The 17,195-nt window shown below is 42.6% G+C and overlaps 1 protein-coding gene across 4 annotated transcripts in view; it reads left to right on the top strand.

Annotated features, from left to right (window-relative positions):
• The window catches only part of SLC25A15 (solute carrier family 25 member 15), a 37,615-nt gene that overhangs the window by 13,565 nt on the left and 6,855 nt on the right, over nt 1–17,195 (top strand). For all 4 annotated transcript variants that reach the window (XM_067016258.1, XM_067016259.1, XM_067016257.1 and 1 more), the window contains 2 exons: nt 3,569–3,706; nt 5,871–6,040. In XM_067016258.1, the coding sequence (XP_066872359.1) occupies nt 3,569–3,706; nt 5,871–6,040 (308 nt within the window). The remainder of the gene's footprint in view (nt 1–3,568; nt 3,707–5,870; nt 6,041–17,195) is intronic.

The following is a 17,195-nucleotide window of genomic DNA, read 5'->3' on the forward strand; positions in this document are numbered from 1 at the left end:
ATCATATGGGGGTTTATTTTTATTTTTATTTTTTTATGGTACACGGGCCTCTCACTGTTGTGGCCTCTCCCGTTGCGGAGCACAGGCTCCGGACGCGCAGGCTCAGCGGCCATGGCTCACGGGCCCAGCCGCTCCGTAGCATGTGGGATCTTCCCAGACTGGGGCACAAACCCGTGTGCCCTGCATCGGCAGGCAGACTCCCAACCACTGTGCCACCAGGGAAGCCCTGATCATATGGTTTTTATTCTTCAGTTTGTTAATGTGGTCTATCACACTGATTGATTTGTGGATATTGAAGAATCCTTGCATCCCTGGGATAAATCCCACTTGATCATGGTTTATGACCCTTTTAATGTATTGTTGGGTTCAGTTTGCTAGTATTTTGTTGAGGATTTTTGTGTCTGTGTTCATCAGTGATATTGGCCTGTAATTTTCCGTTTTTGTTATATCTTTGTCTGGTTTTGGTTATCAGGGTGATGGTGGCCTCATAGAATGAGTTTGGGAGTGTTCCTTCCTCTGAAATTTTTTGGAATAGTTTCAGAAGGATAGGTGTTAACTCTAAGTGTTTGATAGAATTCACCTGTGAAGCCATCTGGTCCTGGACTTTTTTTTGTTGGGAGTTTTAAAATCACAGTTTCAATTTCATTAGTTGTGATTGGTCTGTTCATATTTTCTGTTTCTTCTTGGTTCAGTCTTAGAAGGTTGTACCTTTCTTTTTTTAATTTTTTTTTGTGGTACGCGGGCCTCTCACTGTTGTGGCCTCTCCTGTTGCGGAGCACAAGCTCCGGATGCACAGGCTCAGCAGCCATGGCTCACGGGCCCAGCCGCTCCACAGCATGTGGGATCTTCCCGGACCAGGGCACAAACCCACACACCCTGCCTCGGCAGGCGGACTGTCAACCACTGTGCCACCAGGGAAGCCCAGGTTGTACCTTTCTAAGAATTTGTCCGTTTCTTCTAGGTTGTCCATTTTATTGGCATATAGTTGCCTGTAGTAGTCTCTTAGGATCCTTTGTTTTTCTGTGGTGTCGATTATAACTTTTTTCATTTCTAGTTTTATTGATTTGTGCCCTCTCCCTTTTTTTTCTTGGTGAATCTGGGTAAAGGTTTATGAATTTTGCTTATCTTTTCAAAGAACCAGCTTTTACTTTCATTGATCTTTCCTATTGTTTCCTTCATCTCTATTTCATTTATTTCTGCTCTGATCTTTATGATTTCTTTTCTTCCACTAACTTTGGGTTTTGTTCTTCTTTCTCTAGTTACCTTAGGTGTAAGGTTAGGTTGTTTATATGAGATTTTTCTTTTTGTTTCCTGAGGTAAGATTGTATTGCTATAAACTTCCCTCTTAGAAGTGCTTTTGCTGCATCCCATAGGGTTTTTTTTTTTTTTGCTGTACACGGGCCTCTCACTGTTGTGGCCCCTCCCATTGCGGAGCACAGGCTCCGGACACGCAGGCTCAGTGGCCATGGCTCGTGGGCCCAGCCACTCCACAGCATGTGGGATCTTCCCAGACCTGGGCACGAACCCATATCCCCTGCATCGGCAGGCAGACTCTCGGCCACTGTGCCACCAGGGAAGCCCCATCCCATAGGTTTTGGGTTGTAGTGTTTCTGTTGTCATTTGTGTCTAGGTATTTTTTAATTTCCTCTGATTTCTTCAGTGATCTATTGGTTGTTTAGTAACACTGTTTAGCCTCCACGTGTTTGTGTTTTTTACAGCTTTTTTCCTGTGATTGATTTCCAATCTCATAGTGTTGTGGTTGGAAAAGATGCTTGTTATGATTTCAATTTTCTTAAATTTACCAAGGCTTGCTTTGTAGCCTAGCATGTGATCTATCCTGGAGAATGTTCCATGTGCACTTGAGAAGAATGTGTATTCTGCTGCTTTCTGATGGAATGTTCTACAAATACCAGTTAAGTCCATCTGGTCTAATGTGTCATTTAAGGCCTGTGTTTCCTTATTGATTTTCCATCTGGATGATCTGTCCATTGATGTAAGTGGGGTAGTTTATTGTAACTTTAGGACAATTGAATGGTAGGTCTGTTAGGCTTCTGCTCACAGATGGAAGAGAAATCATGAGGGGACCTCCTACCTGGGCAGGCTGCCTAGGGGGTTACCGTTGGGGGCTTCTGGAGGTCTGTGAGTTGTTCTGGTCGTCCAGTGACAGCTGGATGCTGGCAGTTAACAGGTGAGTGTCACAGCCAGTTGTTGCTGTGAGCATCTCAGTCCTTTCTGTGCAACTAAAGATTGTCCCCATAGGTGCCAGTGGTGCTCTCGTGATAGAACATCCTCCCAGGGTTTGGAGAGGATCTCCTTTGCTGACCCCCATGAACTCTCAGGAGTCTTCCTGGCAATTTGTTTCTTGTACTTTCCCCCATATTCTTTCCAGTTTCACTCCCCTGCTGGTGACTGAGGCTGGTGGTACTAAACCCATGTGAGATGAAGTGAATTCTTGCATTTTTGTACTCATGTGCATTCATTTTCCGTTTATATTTCCAGCTTTGCCATTTTCCCTACAACCATTGAGTTTGCTGACTCACACTGGCTGCACCACTGGCCCACCTCGTGCCCTCTGTGCAACTGAGGTCCAGGAGGTCATCAGCTGAACTGGGAAATCTTTTTTCAATGAGCAACATTTTGGTTAAAAAAATGTATCCTGGGTTTTCATCTGTGGCAGTTACATTACACTTGTGGTTGTTCTGAGCTGAATCCAGAGGCACATAGGGATGGCCTCGGAACCTGTTTTTATTTAAAGCTCAGTGGCAAACACACTGAAGTATTAATAGTGTGTGTGTGTTGGGGTGGTGGGACCAAAGGGAATTTTTTTCTCCCACATTGTTTGGTTTGGTTTGGTTTTTCTGTGTCACTTTCTGTCTTAGTCCTGGCTCTGCTAGAACAAAATACCCCAGGCTGGGTGGTTTAAACAACAAAAATTTGTTTCTCCCAGCTCTGGAGGCTGGAAAGTCCAAGAACAAGATGCCGGCTGGTTCGGTGTCTGGTGAGGGTCCTTTTCCTGGTTTGCAGAGGGACACCTGGCTGTGTTCTCACATGGTGGAGAGAGTACCAGCCAGCTCTCCGGTCTCTTCTTACAGGGACACTAATCTCAAGAGGATTTCACCCTCCTGACCTCATCTAAACCTAACTACCTCCCAAAGGCCTTCCTTCAAATACCATCACATTGGGGGTTATGACTTCAACATAGGAATCTGGGGGTGGGGGACACAAACGTCCAGCCCACAGAGCTATGCCTAATCAAAGGAGCACAGGCTTGCAGTCAGGCAGACCTGGGTTTGAAGCGTAGCGTTGCCGCTTAGCAGCTGTGTGACTCTGAGCACGGTTCATGGAATCTCTAAGCATCATTTTCCCCATATGAAAATTGGGGTACTGCTGTCACCCTCACAGGGTCGTGGGCTCCTCAGAGGAAGCAGCAGGTGCCTCGTGGGCACTGAGGAGAAGTCTTCCTCTCCCCTCAAGCTTGCTCTCCTTTGCCAGCAGTGTTTCGGCATGCTGAGACCGAGCAAATGAATAATGGGTGGGTAACCAGCCTCCTGTGCTTGTGTCCTTCCAGTGATCTGCAGAACGCAGCTGCTGGTTCCTTTGCCTCTGCCTTTGCTGCTCTGGTCCTCTGCCCCACCGAGCTCGTGAAGTGCCGGCTGCAGACCATGTATGAAATGGAGACGTCGGGAAAGATAGCCAAAAGCCAGAAGTAAGTGCTGCTTGGGCACAAACGTGGGGTCTTGTTGCCTTGGTGTATCCAGTATTTTTAAATTTTATGTTGTACTAAAATTAAGTGGCAGAGAAACAGTTTAGTCCAAACACCCCTCTCCACCGCCACTCTGAGGATAATTTTCTGAATGCACCGTCTGTGGTCGTTGGAATCACTATCCGCCCCACAGAATGTTGTAGGCAAGTATTTAGTATCCCAAAAGTGGAGAAGCAAGGGCTTTACACCCCTTTTGGCCTGTGGAGCTCATAAGGCATGACCCCCAACTATACTGGGAAGCATGTAGCAGCGGCTTTGGAATTGAGGGCTGAGCTTTCCCTAACTGCCCATTTGGATTCTGGGCTGAATGTCTGCCGCCTCCCCAGTTTCACGTGGGTACTCAGGCTGATCATCCAAGATCCTAGCAGGGACTCCCTTTACCTCCTCCCGCATCCTTCAAGTGTACCTACAAACAAGCCAGATTCTGAAAACATCCCTGCAAACCCTCATAAGCATAGCATGTCTTCAGTGATCGAATCACTCTCCAACTCTGTCTTGAAAACATACTCTAGTTACCCTGTGAATGTATCATATACAATATGATTTATTATATATTTGAATTGAAAATCAGTTTATTGTTAATCTCAAAACTTGCTCATTTATCTAAACTAAAGGTTTGCTCATGGTTGTTGCTGAAGTTAACTCAAAGCCAGTAAATCTCCTGGGAAAAACCATTAGGTAAACTGACCATTTTTAGTCATCACTTTCCATCCAGTGAGGATGGGGTTCATAATAACACCCTATTTCCTGCACCTGTGAGATTCATTACCACCAATTCGAATCTATTATTCATAGCCTAGAGGTTCAAAACTTTAAGTCTTTAATGCTTTTTTATTGAAATACAGTGTACACACAATAACAGGAACACACCCAGAAATCACAGGAAATCCTAGGTGTGCAGTTCCACAAGTAGTCACAAAATGGACATGCCTTTGTAAACTGGTACCTAGATAAAGAAATAGATCATTAACAGCACCCAGAAAGTTGCCCTTGTGTCCCTTAAAAGTCATTTAAAGTATTTTTAAAGAAAGTAATTGTTAGGTCCAAAGGACTTAGGTAGACAGACACCCTGTACAAAAGTAAATATTGGCTGACTGTATTTTAGGTGTAGCAGTGCCCAAGCCTGGGATTTGGTAGCTTGGGGTTAAGACCCGGATTGGAAGCAGGCTAATTGTGTCCAGTGGGATGACTTCGTTACTTCTTCATCGTATTGAGAGAAGGAGGGGGCACTGCAGGCAGGGCCTGGCTAGTGGGTAATGCCTGGGAAGGCAGACCATCAATCAAAGCAGGTGGCCTGTGTTACCTGGGGCCTGATCCTTCCCTGATCCAAGCCAGGTCACCTGCTGAGAACAATGTGAGGAGTGAAGGGCTCCCTCAGCTGACAGGTGTGGTTTGTGGTGCTTTTCCTCCCAGGGATAGGCCTGCCCCCCTACACCACCAGGAAGAGGAGCCTGCACAGAAAGAGCCCATGTTCTGGCTTCTGCAGGCTCTGATCTGCTTCAAGTAAAAATTTTTACACACCTCCCTTGCTAAGAACTAAATACTGGGTACATCTAGAGCCTTACAGGAGCTATAGCTCAGCTCTTAGAATTTCTTTTGTCTTGCCTTTAAGTAAACATTTAAGGCTTGTTGCTCACTTCCCTGGATGAATGCAAAACAAAAGAAACCCTAAACACCTGAACCAATTCCCTCAAAATACACAAGCTCAAAAGAAAGGCTGAGGAGATAGGAATCAAGGGAGGTAAGGGACTGGGCACGTACAGTGCCATTTTATTCTCTCTGAGTTTGGACAATCTCATTGTAATATCACTTACTATTGAAAAGATGTGTATTGGCTCTTTTAGATCTTTGATAATGATTTCTAGAAATGTATGCATTCGTTGTAATAAAACATCTTTACACAGACTAGTTCAAGTAATAAAACTTGTTATAAAATAATTGTATAGCTGTCTTTCTCGGAGATACTTCCTTCCCACAAAAACCTTCTATTGCTGGGATTCTGGTTTCTCTGTTTATAAAATGAGCTACTTCCTTGTTAGAGCTCCATCAGGTCCGCTAGTTGGGTGTGAATGCTGTTCTTATCTGTCACCCCGTGTGTCCCCCCCAGCACAGTTTGGTCTGTCGTGAAGAGTATCCTTAGGAAGGACGGCCCCTTGGGCTTCTACCATGGACTCTCGAGCACTTTACTTCGAGAAGTACCGGGCTACTTCTTCTTCTTCGGTGGCTATGAGCTGAGCCGATCGTTTTTTGCATCGGGGAGATCAAAAGATGAGCTAGGTAAGTGTGTTTCCAGGCACAGCAGCTGGATTTGACAGTGTCTGCTTCCCAGTGCTGTAGTCTTGGTGGCTTCTGTGCACTTCGCCCCTTGTGGGGCGTGCACTTGGCACTGGGAGTTTCTGGATGTCGGGGAGTACCGTGCAGCGGGTGACGGCAAGCACCGTCCTCCAGCCTTGGTGACTTCCTCAGGGCAGAGGCTGGATGGAGTAGGACATCCCCAGCTTTTTTTTTTTTTTTTTTTTTAAACATCTTTATTGGAGTGAAATTGCTTTAAAATGGTTCATTAGTTTCTGCTGTGTAACAAAGTGAATCAGCTATATATATACATATATCCCCATATCTCCTCCCTCTTGCGTCGCCCTCCCACCCTCCCTATCCCACCCCTCTAGGTGGTCACAAAGCACCGAGCTGATCTCCCTGTGCTATGCGGCTGCTTCCCACTAGCTATCTATTTTACGTTTGGTAGTGTATATATGTCCATGCCACTCTCTTACTTGGTCCCAGCTTATCCTTCCCCCTCCCCGTGTCCTCAAGTCATTTCTCTATGTCTGCATCTTTATTCCTGTCCTGCCCCTAGGTTCTTCAGAGCCCTTTTTTTTTTTAGATTCCATATATATATGTACTAGCATAGAGTATTTGTTTTTCTCTTTCTGACTTCACTCTGTATGACAGACTCTAGGTCCATCCACCTCACTACAAATAACTCAGTTTCATTTCTTTTTATGGCCAAGTAATATTCCATTGTATATATGTGCCACATCTTCTTTATCCATTCATCTGTCGATGGACACTTAGGTTGCTTCCATGTCCTGGCTATTGTAAATAGAGCTGCATTGAACATTGTGATACATGACTCCTTTTTTTTATTTTTTTTTTATTTTTGTTTGTTGCTGCATTTATTTTATTTTTTTTTTAACATCTTTATTGGAGTATAATTGTTTTACAATAGTGTGTTAGTTTTTCCTTTACAACAAACTGAATCAGTTATACATATACATATGTTCCCATATCTCTTCCCTCTTGCATCACCCTCTCTCCCACCCTCCCTATCCCACCCCTCTAGGTGGTCACAAAGCACAGAGGTGATCTCCCTGTGCTATGCAGCAGCTTCCCACTAGCTATCTACTTTACATTTGATAGTGTATATATGTCCCTGCCACTCTCTCACTTCGTCACAACCCACCCTTCCCCCTCCCCATATCCTCAAGTCCATGCTCGAGTAAGTCTGTGTTTTATTCCCATCCTACCACTAATCTCTTCATGACATTTTTTTCCCTTAGAGTCCATATATATGTGTTAGCATACGGTATTTGTTTTTCTCCTTCTGACTTACTTCACTCTGTATGACAGACTCCAGGTCCATCCACCTCATTATAAATAACTCAGTTTCATTTCTTTTTATGGCTGAGTAATATTCCATTGTATATATGTGCCACATCTTCTTTATCCATTCATCTGTTGATGGACACTTAGGTTGCTTCCATGTCCTGGCTATTGTAAATAGAGCTGCAATGAACATTTTGATACATGAGTCTTTCTGAATTATGGTTTTCTCAGGGTATATGCCCAGTAGTGGGATTGCTGGGTCGTATGGTAGTTCTATTTGTAGTTTTTTAAGGAACCTCCATACTGTTCTCCATAGCGGCTGTATCAATTTACATTCCCACCAGCAGTGCAAAAGGGTTCCCTTTTCTCCACACCCTCTCCAGCATTTATTGTTTCTAGAGTTTTTGATGATGGCCAATCTGACCGGTGTGAGGTGATATCTCATTGTAGTTTTGATTTGCATTTCTCTAATGATTAATGAGGTTGAGCATTCTTTCATGTGTTTGTTAGCAATCTGTATATCTTCTTTGGAGAAATGTCTATTTAGTTCTTCTGCCCATTTTTGGATTGGGTTGTTTGTTTTTTTGTTATTGAGCTGCATGAGTTGCTTATAAATTTTGGAAATTAATCCTTTGTCAGTTGCTTCATTTGCAAATATTTTCTCCCATTCTGAGGGTTGTCTTTTGGTCTTGTTTATGGTATCCTTTGCTGTGCAAAAGCTTTTAAGTTTCATTAGGTCCCATTTGTTTATTTGTGTTTTTATTTCCATTTCTCTAGGAGATGGGACAAAAAGGATCTTGCTGTGATTTATGTCGTATAGTGTTCTGCCTATGTTTTCCTCTAAGAGTTTGATAGTGTCTGGCCTTACATTTAGGTCTTTAACCCATTTTGAGTTTATTTTTGTGTGTGGTGTTAGGGAGTGTTCTAATTTCATACTTTTACATGTAGCTGTCCAGTTTTCCCAGCACCACTTATTGAAGAGGCTGTCTTTTCTCCACTGTATATCCTTCCCTCCTTTATCAAAGATAAGGTGACCATATGTGTGTGGGTTTATCTCTGGGCTCTCTATCCTGTTCCATTGATCTATATTTCTGTTTTTGTGCCAGTACCATATTGTCTTGATTACTGTAGCCTTGTAGTAGAGTCTGAAGTCAGGGAGCCTAATTCCTCCAGCTCCATTTCTCGTTCTCAAGATTGCTTTGGCTATTCGGGGTCTTTTGTGTTTCCATACAAATTGTGAAATTTTTTGTTCTAGTTCTGTAAAAAATGCCAGTGGTAATTTGATAGGGATTGCATTGAATCTGTAGATTGCTTTGGGTAATAGAGTCATTTTCACTATGTTGATTCTTCCAATCCAAGAACATGGTATATTTCTCCACCTATTTGTATCATCTTTAATTTCTTTCATAAGTGTCTTATAGTTTTCTGCATACAAGTCTTTTGTCTCCTTAGGTAGGTTTATTCCTAGATATTTTATTCTTTTTGTTGCAATGGTAAATGGGAGTGTTTTCTTAATTTCACTCTCAGATTTTTCATCATTAGTGTATAAGAATGCCAGAGATTTCTGTGCATTAATTTTGTATACTGCAACTTTACCAAATTCATTGATTAGCTCTAGTAGTTTTCTGGTAGCATCCTTAGGATTCTCTATGTATAGTATCATGTCATCTGCAAACAATGACAGCTTTACTTCTTCTTTTCCTATTTGGATTCCTTTTATTTCTTTTTCTTCTCTGATTGCTGTGGCTAGAACTTCCAAAACTATGTTGAATAAGAGTGGTGAGAGTGGGCAACCTTGTCTTGTTCCTGATCTTAGTGGAAATGGTTGCAGTTTTTCACCATTGAGAACGATGCTAGCTGTGGGTTTGTCATATATGGCCTTTATTATGTTGAGGAAAGTTCCCTGTATGCCTACTTTCTGCAAGGTTTTTATCATAAATGAGTGTTGAATTTTGTCAAAAGCTTTCTCTGCATCTATTGAGATGATCATATGGTTTTTCTCCTTCAGTTTGTTGATATGGTGTATCACGTTGATTGATTTGCGTATATTGAAGAATCCTTGCATTCCTGGGATAAACCCCACTTGATCATGGTGTATGATCCTTTTAATGTGCTGTTGGATTCTGTTTGCTAATATTTTGTTGAGGATTTTTGCATCTATGTTCATCAGTGATATTGGCCTGTAGTTTTCTTTCTTTGTGACGTCTTTGTCTGGTTTTGGTATCAGGGTGATGGTGGCCTCGTAGAATGAGTTTGGGAGTGTTCCTCCCTCTGCTATCTGTTGGAAGAGTTTGAGAAGGATAGGTGTTAGCTCTTCTCTAAATGTTTGATAGAATTCGCCTGTGAAGCCATCTGGTCCTGGGCTTTTGTTTGCTGGAAGATTTTTAATCACAGTTTCAATTTCAGTGCTTGTGATTGGTCTGTTCAAATTTTCTATTTCTTCCTGGTTCAGTCTCGGCAGGTTGTGCATTTCTAAGAATTTGTCCATTTCTTCCAGGTTGTCCATTTTATTGGCATACAGTTGCTTGTAGTAATCTCTAATAATCTTTTGTATTTCTGCAGTGTCAGTTGTTACATCTCCTTTTTCATTTCTAATTCTATTGATTTGAGTCTTCTCCCTTTTTTTCTTGATGAGTCTGGCTAATGGTTTATCAATTTTATTTATCTTCTCAAAGAACCAGCTTTTAGTTTTATTGATCTTTGCTATTGTTTCCTTCACTTCTTTTTCATTTATTTCTGATCTGATCTTTATGATTTCTTTCCTTCTGCTAAATTTGGGGTTTTTTTGTTCTTCTTTCTCTAATTGCTTTAAGTGCAAAGTTAGGTTGTTTATTCGAGATGTTTCCTGTTTCTTAAGGTATGATTGTATTGCTATAAACTTGCCTCTTAGAACTGCTTTTGCTGTATCCCATAGGTTTTGGGTCGTTGTGTCTCCATTGTCATTTGTTTCTAAGTATTTTTTGATTTCCTCTTTGATTTCTTCAGTGATCACTTCGTTATTAAGTAGTGTATTGTTTAGCCTCCATGTGTTTGTATTTTTTACAGATCTTTTCCTGTAATTGATATCTAGTCTCATAGCGTTGTGGTCAGAAAAGATACTTGATACGATTTTAATTTTCTTAAATTTCCCAAGGCTAGATTTGTGACCCAATATATGATCGATCCTGGAGAATGTTCCATGAGCACTTGAGAAAAATGTGTATTCTGTTGTTTTTGGATGGAATGTCCTATAAATATCAATTAAGTCCATCTTGTGTAATGTATCATTTAAAGCTTGTGTTTCCTTATTTATTTTCATTTTGGATGATCTGTCCATTGGTGAAAGTGGGGTGTTAAAGTCCCCCATTATAATTGTGTTACTGTCGATTTCCCCTTTTAAGGCTGTTAGTATTTGCCTTATGTATTGAGGTGCTCCTATGTTGGGTGCATAAATATTTACAATTGTTATATCTTCTTCATGGATCGATCCCTTGATCATTATGTAGTGTCCTTCTTTGTCTCTTGTAATAGTCTTTATTTTAAAGTCTATTTTGTCTGATATGAGAATTGCTACTCCAGCTTTCTTCTCATTTCCATTTGCATGGAATATCTTTTTCCATCCCCTTACTTTCAGTCTGTATGTGTCCCTAGGTCTGAAGTGGGTCTCTTGTAGACAGCATATATATGGGTCTTGTTTTTGTATCCATTCAGCCAGTCTGTGTCTTTTGGTGGGAGCATTTAATCCATTTACATTTAAGGTAATTATCGATATGTATGTTCCTATTACCATTCACTTAATTGTTTCGGGTTGTTCTTGTAGGTCTTTTCCTTCTCTTGTGTTTCTTGCCTAGAGAAGTTCCTTTAGGATTTGTTGTAGAGCTGGTTTGGTGGTGCTGAACTCTCTCAGCTTTTGCTTGTCTGTAAAGGTTTTAATTTCTCCATCAAATCTGAATGAGATCCTTGCTGGGTAGAGTCATCTTGGTTGTAGGTTTTTTTCCTTCATCACTTTAAATATGTCCTGCCACTCCCTTCTGGCTTGTAGAGTTTCTGCTGAAAGATCAGATGTTAACCTTATGGGGATTCCCTTGTGTGTTATTTGTTGTTTTTCCCTTGCTGCTTTTAATATGTTTTCTTTGTATTTAATTTTTGACAGTTTGATTATTATGTGTCTCGGCATGTTTATCCTTGGGTTTATCCTGTATGGGACTCTCTGTGCTTCCTGGACTTGGTTGACTATTTCCTTTCCTATATTAGGGAAGTTTTCAACTATAATCTCTTCAAATATTTTCTCAGTCCCTTTCTTTTTCTCTTCTTCTGGGACCCCTATAATTCGAATGTTGGTGTGTTTAATGTTGTCCCAGAGGTCTCTGAGACTGTCCTCAGTTCTTTTCATTCTTTTTTCTTTCTTCTGCTCTGCAGTAGTTATTTCCACTATTTTATCTTCCAGGTCACTTATCCGTCCTTCTGCCTCAGTTATTCTGCTATTGATCCCATCTAGAGTATTTTTCATTTCATTTATTGTGTTGCTCATCGTTTCTTGCTTCCTCTTTATTTCTTCTAGATCCCTGTTAACTGTTTCTTGCAAATTATCTATTCTATTTCCAAGATTTTGCATCATCTTCACCATCATTATTCTAAATTCTCTTTCAGGTAGATTGGCTATTACCTCTTCATCTGTTAGGTCTGGTGTGTTTTTATCTTGCTCCTTCATCTGTTGTGTGTTTTTCTGTCTTCTCATTTCGCTTATCTTACTGTGTTTGGGGTCTCCTTTTTGCACGCTGCAGGTTCGTAGTTCCTGTTGTTTTTGGTGGCTGTCCCCAGTGGCTAAGGTTGGTTCAGTGGGTTGAGTAGATTCCCTGGTTGGGGGGACTAGTGCCTCTGTTCTGGTGGATGAGGCTGGATCTTGTCTTTCTGGTGGGCAGGTCCTCGTCTGGTGGTGTGTTTGGGGATGTTGGTAACCTTATTATGATTTTAGGCAGCCTCTCTGCTAATGGATGGGGCTGTAGACCTGTCTTGCTCTTTGTTGGGGATAGGGTGTCCAGCACTGTTCTTTGCTGGTCCTTGAGTGAAGCTGGGTCTTGGTGTTGAGATGGAGATCTCTGGGAGATTTTCGCCGTCTGATATTACGTGGAGCTGGGAGGTCTCTTGTGGACTAGTGTCTTGAGGTTGGTTCTCCCACCTCAGGGACACCGCCCTGGTGCCTGGCTGGGGCGCCAAGAACCTTTAATCCACACGGCTCAAAATAAAAGGTAGAATAAATAGAAAGGAAAGAAAAGGAAGGAAGGAGGGAGGGAGGGAAGGAAGGAAGAAATGAAGGAAGGAAGCAAGAAAGGAAGGAAGGAAGGTGCAGAGGAAGAAAGGGAGGAAGGAAGAGAGGAAGGGAGGAAAGAAGGGGGGAAGGAAGGAAGAAAGGAGGGAAGGAGGGAAGGAAGAAAGGAAGAAAGAAAGGGAGAAGACAGTAGTATAAAGTATAGTTATTAAAATAAAAAATAATTATTAAGAAGAAAAATTTCCTTTAAAAAAAAAAAAAAACAAAAATGGGTCGGTCTAACCCTAGGACAAATGGTGAAAGCAAAGCTATACAGACAAAATCTCACACAGCAGCACACACATACACACTCACAAAAAGAAAAAAAAAGGGGAAAATAATAGTATATCTTGCTCCCAAAGTCCACCTCCTCAACTTGGGATGATTCGTTGTCTATTCAGGTTTTCAACAGATGCAGGGCACTTAAAGTTGATTGTGGAGCTTTAATCCGCCGCTTCTGAGGCTGCTGGGAGAGACTACCCCCTCTCCTCTCTGTTCGCACAGCTCCTGGGGTTCAGCTTTGGACTTGGTCCCACCTCTGCGTGTAGGTTGTCCGAGGGCGACTGCCCTTCGCTCAGACGGGACGATGTTAAAGGAGCAGTTGATTCGGGGGCTCTGGCTCACTCAGGCTGGGGGGAGGGAGTGGCACAGGGGCGGGGCGAGTCCGCGGCGGCAGAGGCCGACGTGACGCTGCACAGGCCCGAGGCGCGCCGTGCGTTCTCCCGGGGAAGCTGTCCCTGGATCCCGGGACCCCGGCAGTGGCGGACTGCACGGGCTCCCGGGAGGGCCGGTGTGGAGAGTGACATGTGCTCACACACAGGCCTCTTGGTGGTAGCAGCAGCAACCTTAGCGTCCGACACCCGTCTCTACTGTCCGTGCCGACAGCCGCGGCTCGCGCCCGTTTCTGGAGTTACTCTACGCGGTGCTCTTAATCCCCTCACCTCATACCCGAGGAAGCAAAGAGGCAAGAAAAAGTCTCTTGTCTCTTCGGCAGCTCCGCGCCCGCTTCTGGGGCTCCTTTAAGCGGCGCACTTAATCCCCTCTCCTCGCGCCCAGGCAGCAAAGAGGAGGAAAAGGTCTCTTGCCTCTTCGGCAGCTCCAGACTTCTCCCGGACTCCCTCCCGGCCAGCCGTGGCGCACCAGCCCCCTTCAAGCTGTCCTCACTCTGCCAACTCCAGACCCTTCCTCGGGATCCGACCGAAGCCCGAGCCTCAGCTCCCGGCCCCCGCCCACCGTGGCGGGTGAGCAGACAAGCCTCTCGGGCTGGTGAGTGCCGGTCGGCACCGATCCTCTGCGGGAATCTCTCCGCTTTGCCCTCCGCACCCTGTGGCTGCGCTCTCCTCCGCGGCTCCGGAGCTTCCCCCTCCGGCGCCCGCAGTCTCCGCCCGCGAAGGGGCCTCTAGTGTGTGGGGGAGTCTTTCCTCCTTCACGGCTCCCTCCCACTGGCGTAGGTCCCGTCCCTATTCTTTTGTCCCTGTTTATTCTTTTTTCTTTTGCCCTACCCAGGTATGTGGGGAGTTTCTTGCCTTTTTGGAGGTCTGAGGTCTTCTGCCAGCGTTTGGTGGGTGTTCTATAGGAGAAGTTCCACGTGTAGATGTATTTCTGATGTCTCTGTGAGGAGGAAGGAGATCTCCGCGTCTTACTCTTCCGCCATCTTTAAGCCGTCTGTCCATGACTCCTTTTGAATTATGGTTTTCTCTGGGTATATGCCAGTAGTGGGATTGCTGGGTCGTATGGTAGTTCTACTTTTAGTTTTTTAAGGAACCTCCATACTGTTCTCCATAGTGGCTCTATCAGTTTACATTTCCACCAACAGTGCAAAAGGGTTCCCTTTTCTCCACATCCTCTCCAGCATTTATTGTTTGTAGATTTTTTGATGATGGCCATTCTGACTGGTGTGAGGTGATACCTCATTGTTTTGATTTGCATTTCTCTAATGATTAGTGATGTTGAGCCTCCTTTCATGTATTTGTTGGCAATCTGTATATCTTCTTTGGAGAAATGTCTTTTTAGGCCTTCTGCCCATTTTTGGATTGGGTTGTTTGTTTTTCTGATATTGAGTTGCAGGAGCGGCTTGTATATTTTGGAGATTAATCCATTGTCAGCTGCTTCATTTGCAAGTATTTTCTCCCATTCTGAGGGTTGTCTTTTCATCTTGTTTATGGTTTCCTTTGCTGTGCAGAAGCTTTTAGTTTCATTAGGTGCCATTTGTTTATTTTTCTTTTTATTTCCATTTCTCTAGGAGGTGGGTCAAAAAGGATCTTGCTGTGATTTATGTCATAGTGTTTTCCCTATGTTTTCCTCTAAGAATTTTATAGTGTCTGGTCTTACATTTAGGTCTTTAATCCATTTTGAGTTTATTTTTGTGTATGGTGTTAAGAAGTGTTCTAATTTCATTCTTTTAGATGTGGCTGTCCAATTTTCCCATCACCACTTATTGAAGAGGCTGTCTTTTCTCCATTGTATATTCTTGCCTCCTTTATCAATGATAAGGTGACCATATGTGTGTGAGTTTATCTCTGGGTTTTCTATCCTGTTCCATTGATCTATATTTCTGTTTTTGTGTCAGTACCATACTGTCTTAATTACTCTAGCTTTGTAGTATAGTCTGAAGTCAGGGAGCCAGATTCTTCCAGCTCCATTTTTCTTTCTCAAGATTGCTTTGGCTATTTGGGGTCTTTTGTGTTTCCATGCAAATTGTGAAATTTTCTGTTCTAGTTCTGTGAAAAATGCCATTGGTAGTTTGATAGGGATTGCATTGAATCTGTAGATTGCTTTGGGTAGTATACTCATTTTCACAATGTTGATTCTTCCAACCCAAGAACATGGTGTATCTCTCTATCTGATTGAATCCTCTTTAACTTCTTTCAACAGTGTCTTATCGTTTTCTGCATACAGGTCTTTTGTCTCCCTAGGTAGGTTTATTCCTAGGTATTTTATTCTTTTTGTTGCAGTGGTAAATGGGAGTGTTTCCTTAATTTCTCTTTCAGATTTTTCATCATTAGTGTATAGGAATGCAAGAGATTTCTGTGCATTAGTTTTGTGTCCTGCAACTTTGACATTCATTGATTAGTTCCAGTAGTTTTCAGGTGGCATCTTTAGGATTCTCTATGCATAGTATCATATCACCTGCAAACAGTGACAGTTTTACTTCTTTTCCAATTTGGATTCCTTTTATTTCTATTTCTTCTCTGATGGCTGTGGCTAGGACTTCCAAAACTATGTTGAATTATAGTGGCAAGAGTGGACATCCTTCTCTTGTTCCTGATCTGAGAGGAAATGCTCTCAGGTTTTCACCATTTAGCATGATGTTTGCTGTGTGTTTGTCTTATATGGCCCTTATTATGTTGAGGTAGGTTCCCTCTATGCCCACTTTCTGGAGAGTTTTTATCATAAATGGTGTTGAATTTTGTCAGAAAGCTTTTTCTGCATTTATTGAGATGATCATATGGTTTTTATTCTTCAGTCTGTTAATACGGTGTATCACATTGATTGATTTGCATATATGGAAGAATCCTTGCATCCGTGGGATAAATTCCACTTGATCATGTTGTATGATCCTTTTAATGTGTTGTTGGATTCTGTTTGCTAGTATTTTGTTGAGGATTTTTGCATCTATTTTCATCAGTGATATTGGTCTGTAGTTTTCTTGTTTTGTGACATCTTTGTCTGGTTTTGGTATCAGGGTGATGGTGGCCTCGTAGAATGAGTTTGGGAGTGTTCCTCCCTCTGCTATATTTTGGAAGAGTTTGAGAAGGCTAGGTGTTAGCTTGTCTCTAAATGTTTGATAGAATTCACCTGTGCAGCCATCTGGTTCTGGGCTTTTGTTGGAAGATTTTTTTTTTTTTTTTTTTTTTTTTGCGGTACGTGGGCCTCTCACTGTTGTGGCCTCTCCCATTGCGGAGCGCAGGCTCCCAGCCATGGCTCATGGGCCCAGCCGCTCCGCAGCATGTGGGATCCTCCCGGACCAGGGCACGAACCCGTGTCCCCTGCATCAGCAGGCGGACTCTCAACCACTGTGCCACCAGGGAAGCCCTGTTGGAAGATTTTTAATTACAGTTTAAATTTCAGTGCTTGTGATTGGTCTGTTTATATTTTCTGTTTCTTCCTGGTTCAGTCTCGGAAGGTTGTGCTTTTCTAAGAATTTCTTCCAGGTTGTCCATTTTATTGGCATATAGTTGCTTGCAGTAATCTCTCATGATCCTGTGTATTTCTGCAGTGTCAGTTGTTACTTCTTTTTCATTTCTAATTCTGTTGATTTGAGTCCTCTCCCCTTTTTACCTGATGAGGTCTGGCTAATGGTTTATCAATTTTGTTTATCTTCTCAGAGAACCGGCTTTTAGTTTTATTGATCTTTGCTATCGTTTCCTTCATTTCTTCTTCATGTATTTCTGATCTGATCTTTATGATTTCTTTCCTTCTGCTAACTTTGGGGGTTTTTTGTTCCTCTTTCTTTAATTGCTTTAGGTGTAAGGTTGGGTTGTTTGTTTGAGGTGTTTCTTGTTTCTTGAGGTAGGATTGTATTGCTATAAACTTCCCTCT

This window comes from Kogia breviceps, chromosome 16, assembly GCF_026419965.1.
Source record: "Kogia breviceps isolate mKogBre1 chromosome 16, mKogBre1 haplotype 1, whole genome shotgun sequence".
In the NCBI taxonomy this organism is placed as follows: domain Eukaryota; kingdom Metazoa; phylum Chordata; class Mammalia; order Artiodactyla; family Physeteridae; genus Kogia; species Kogia breviceps.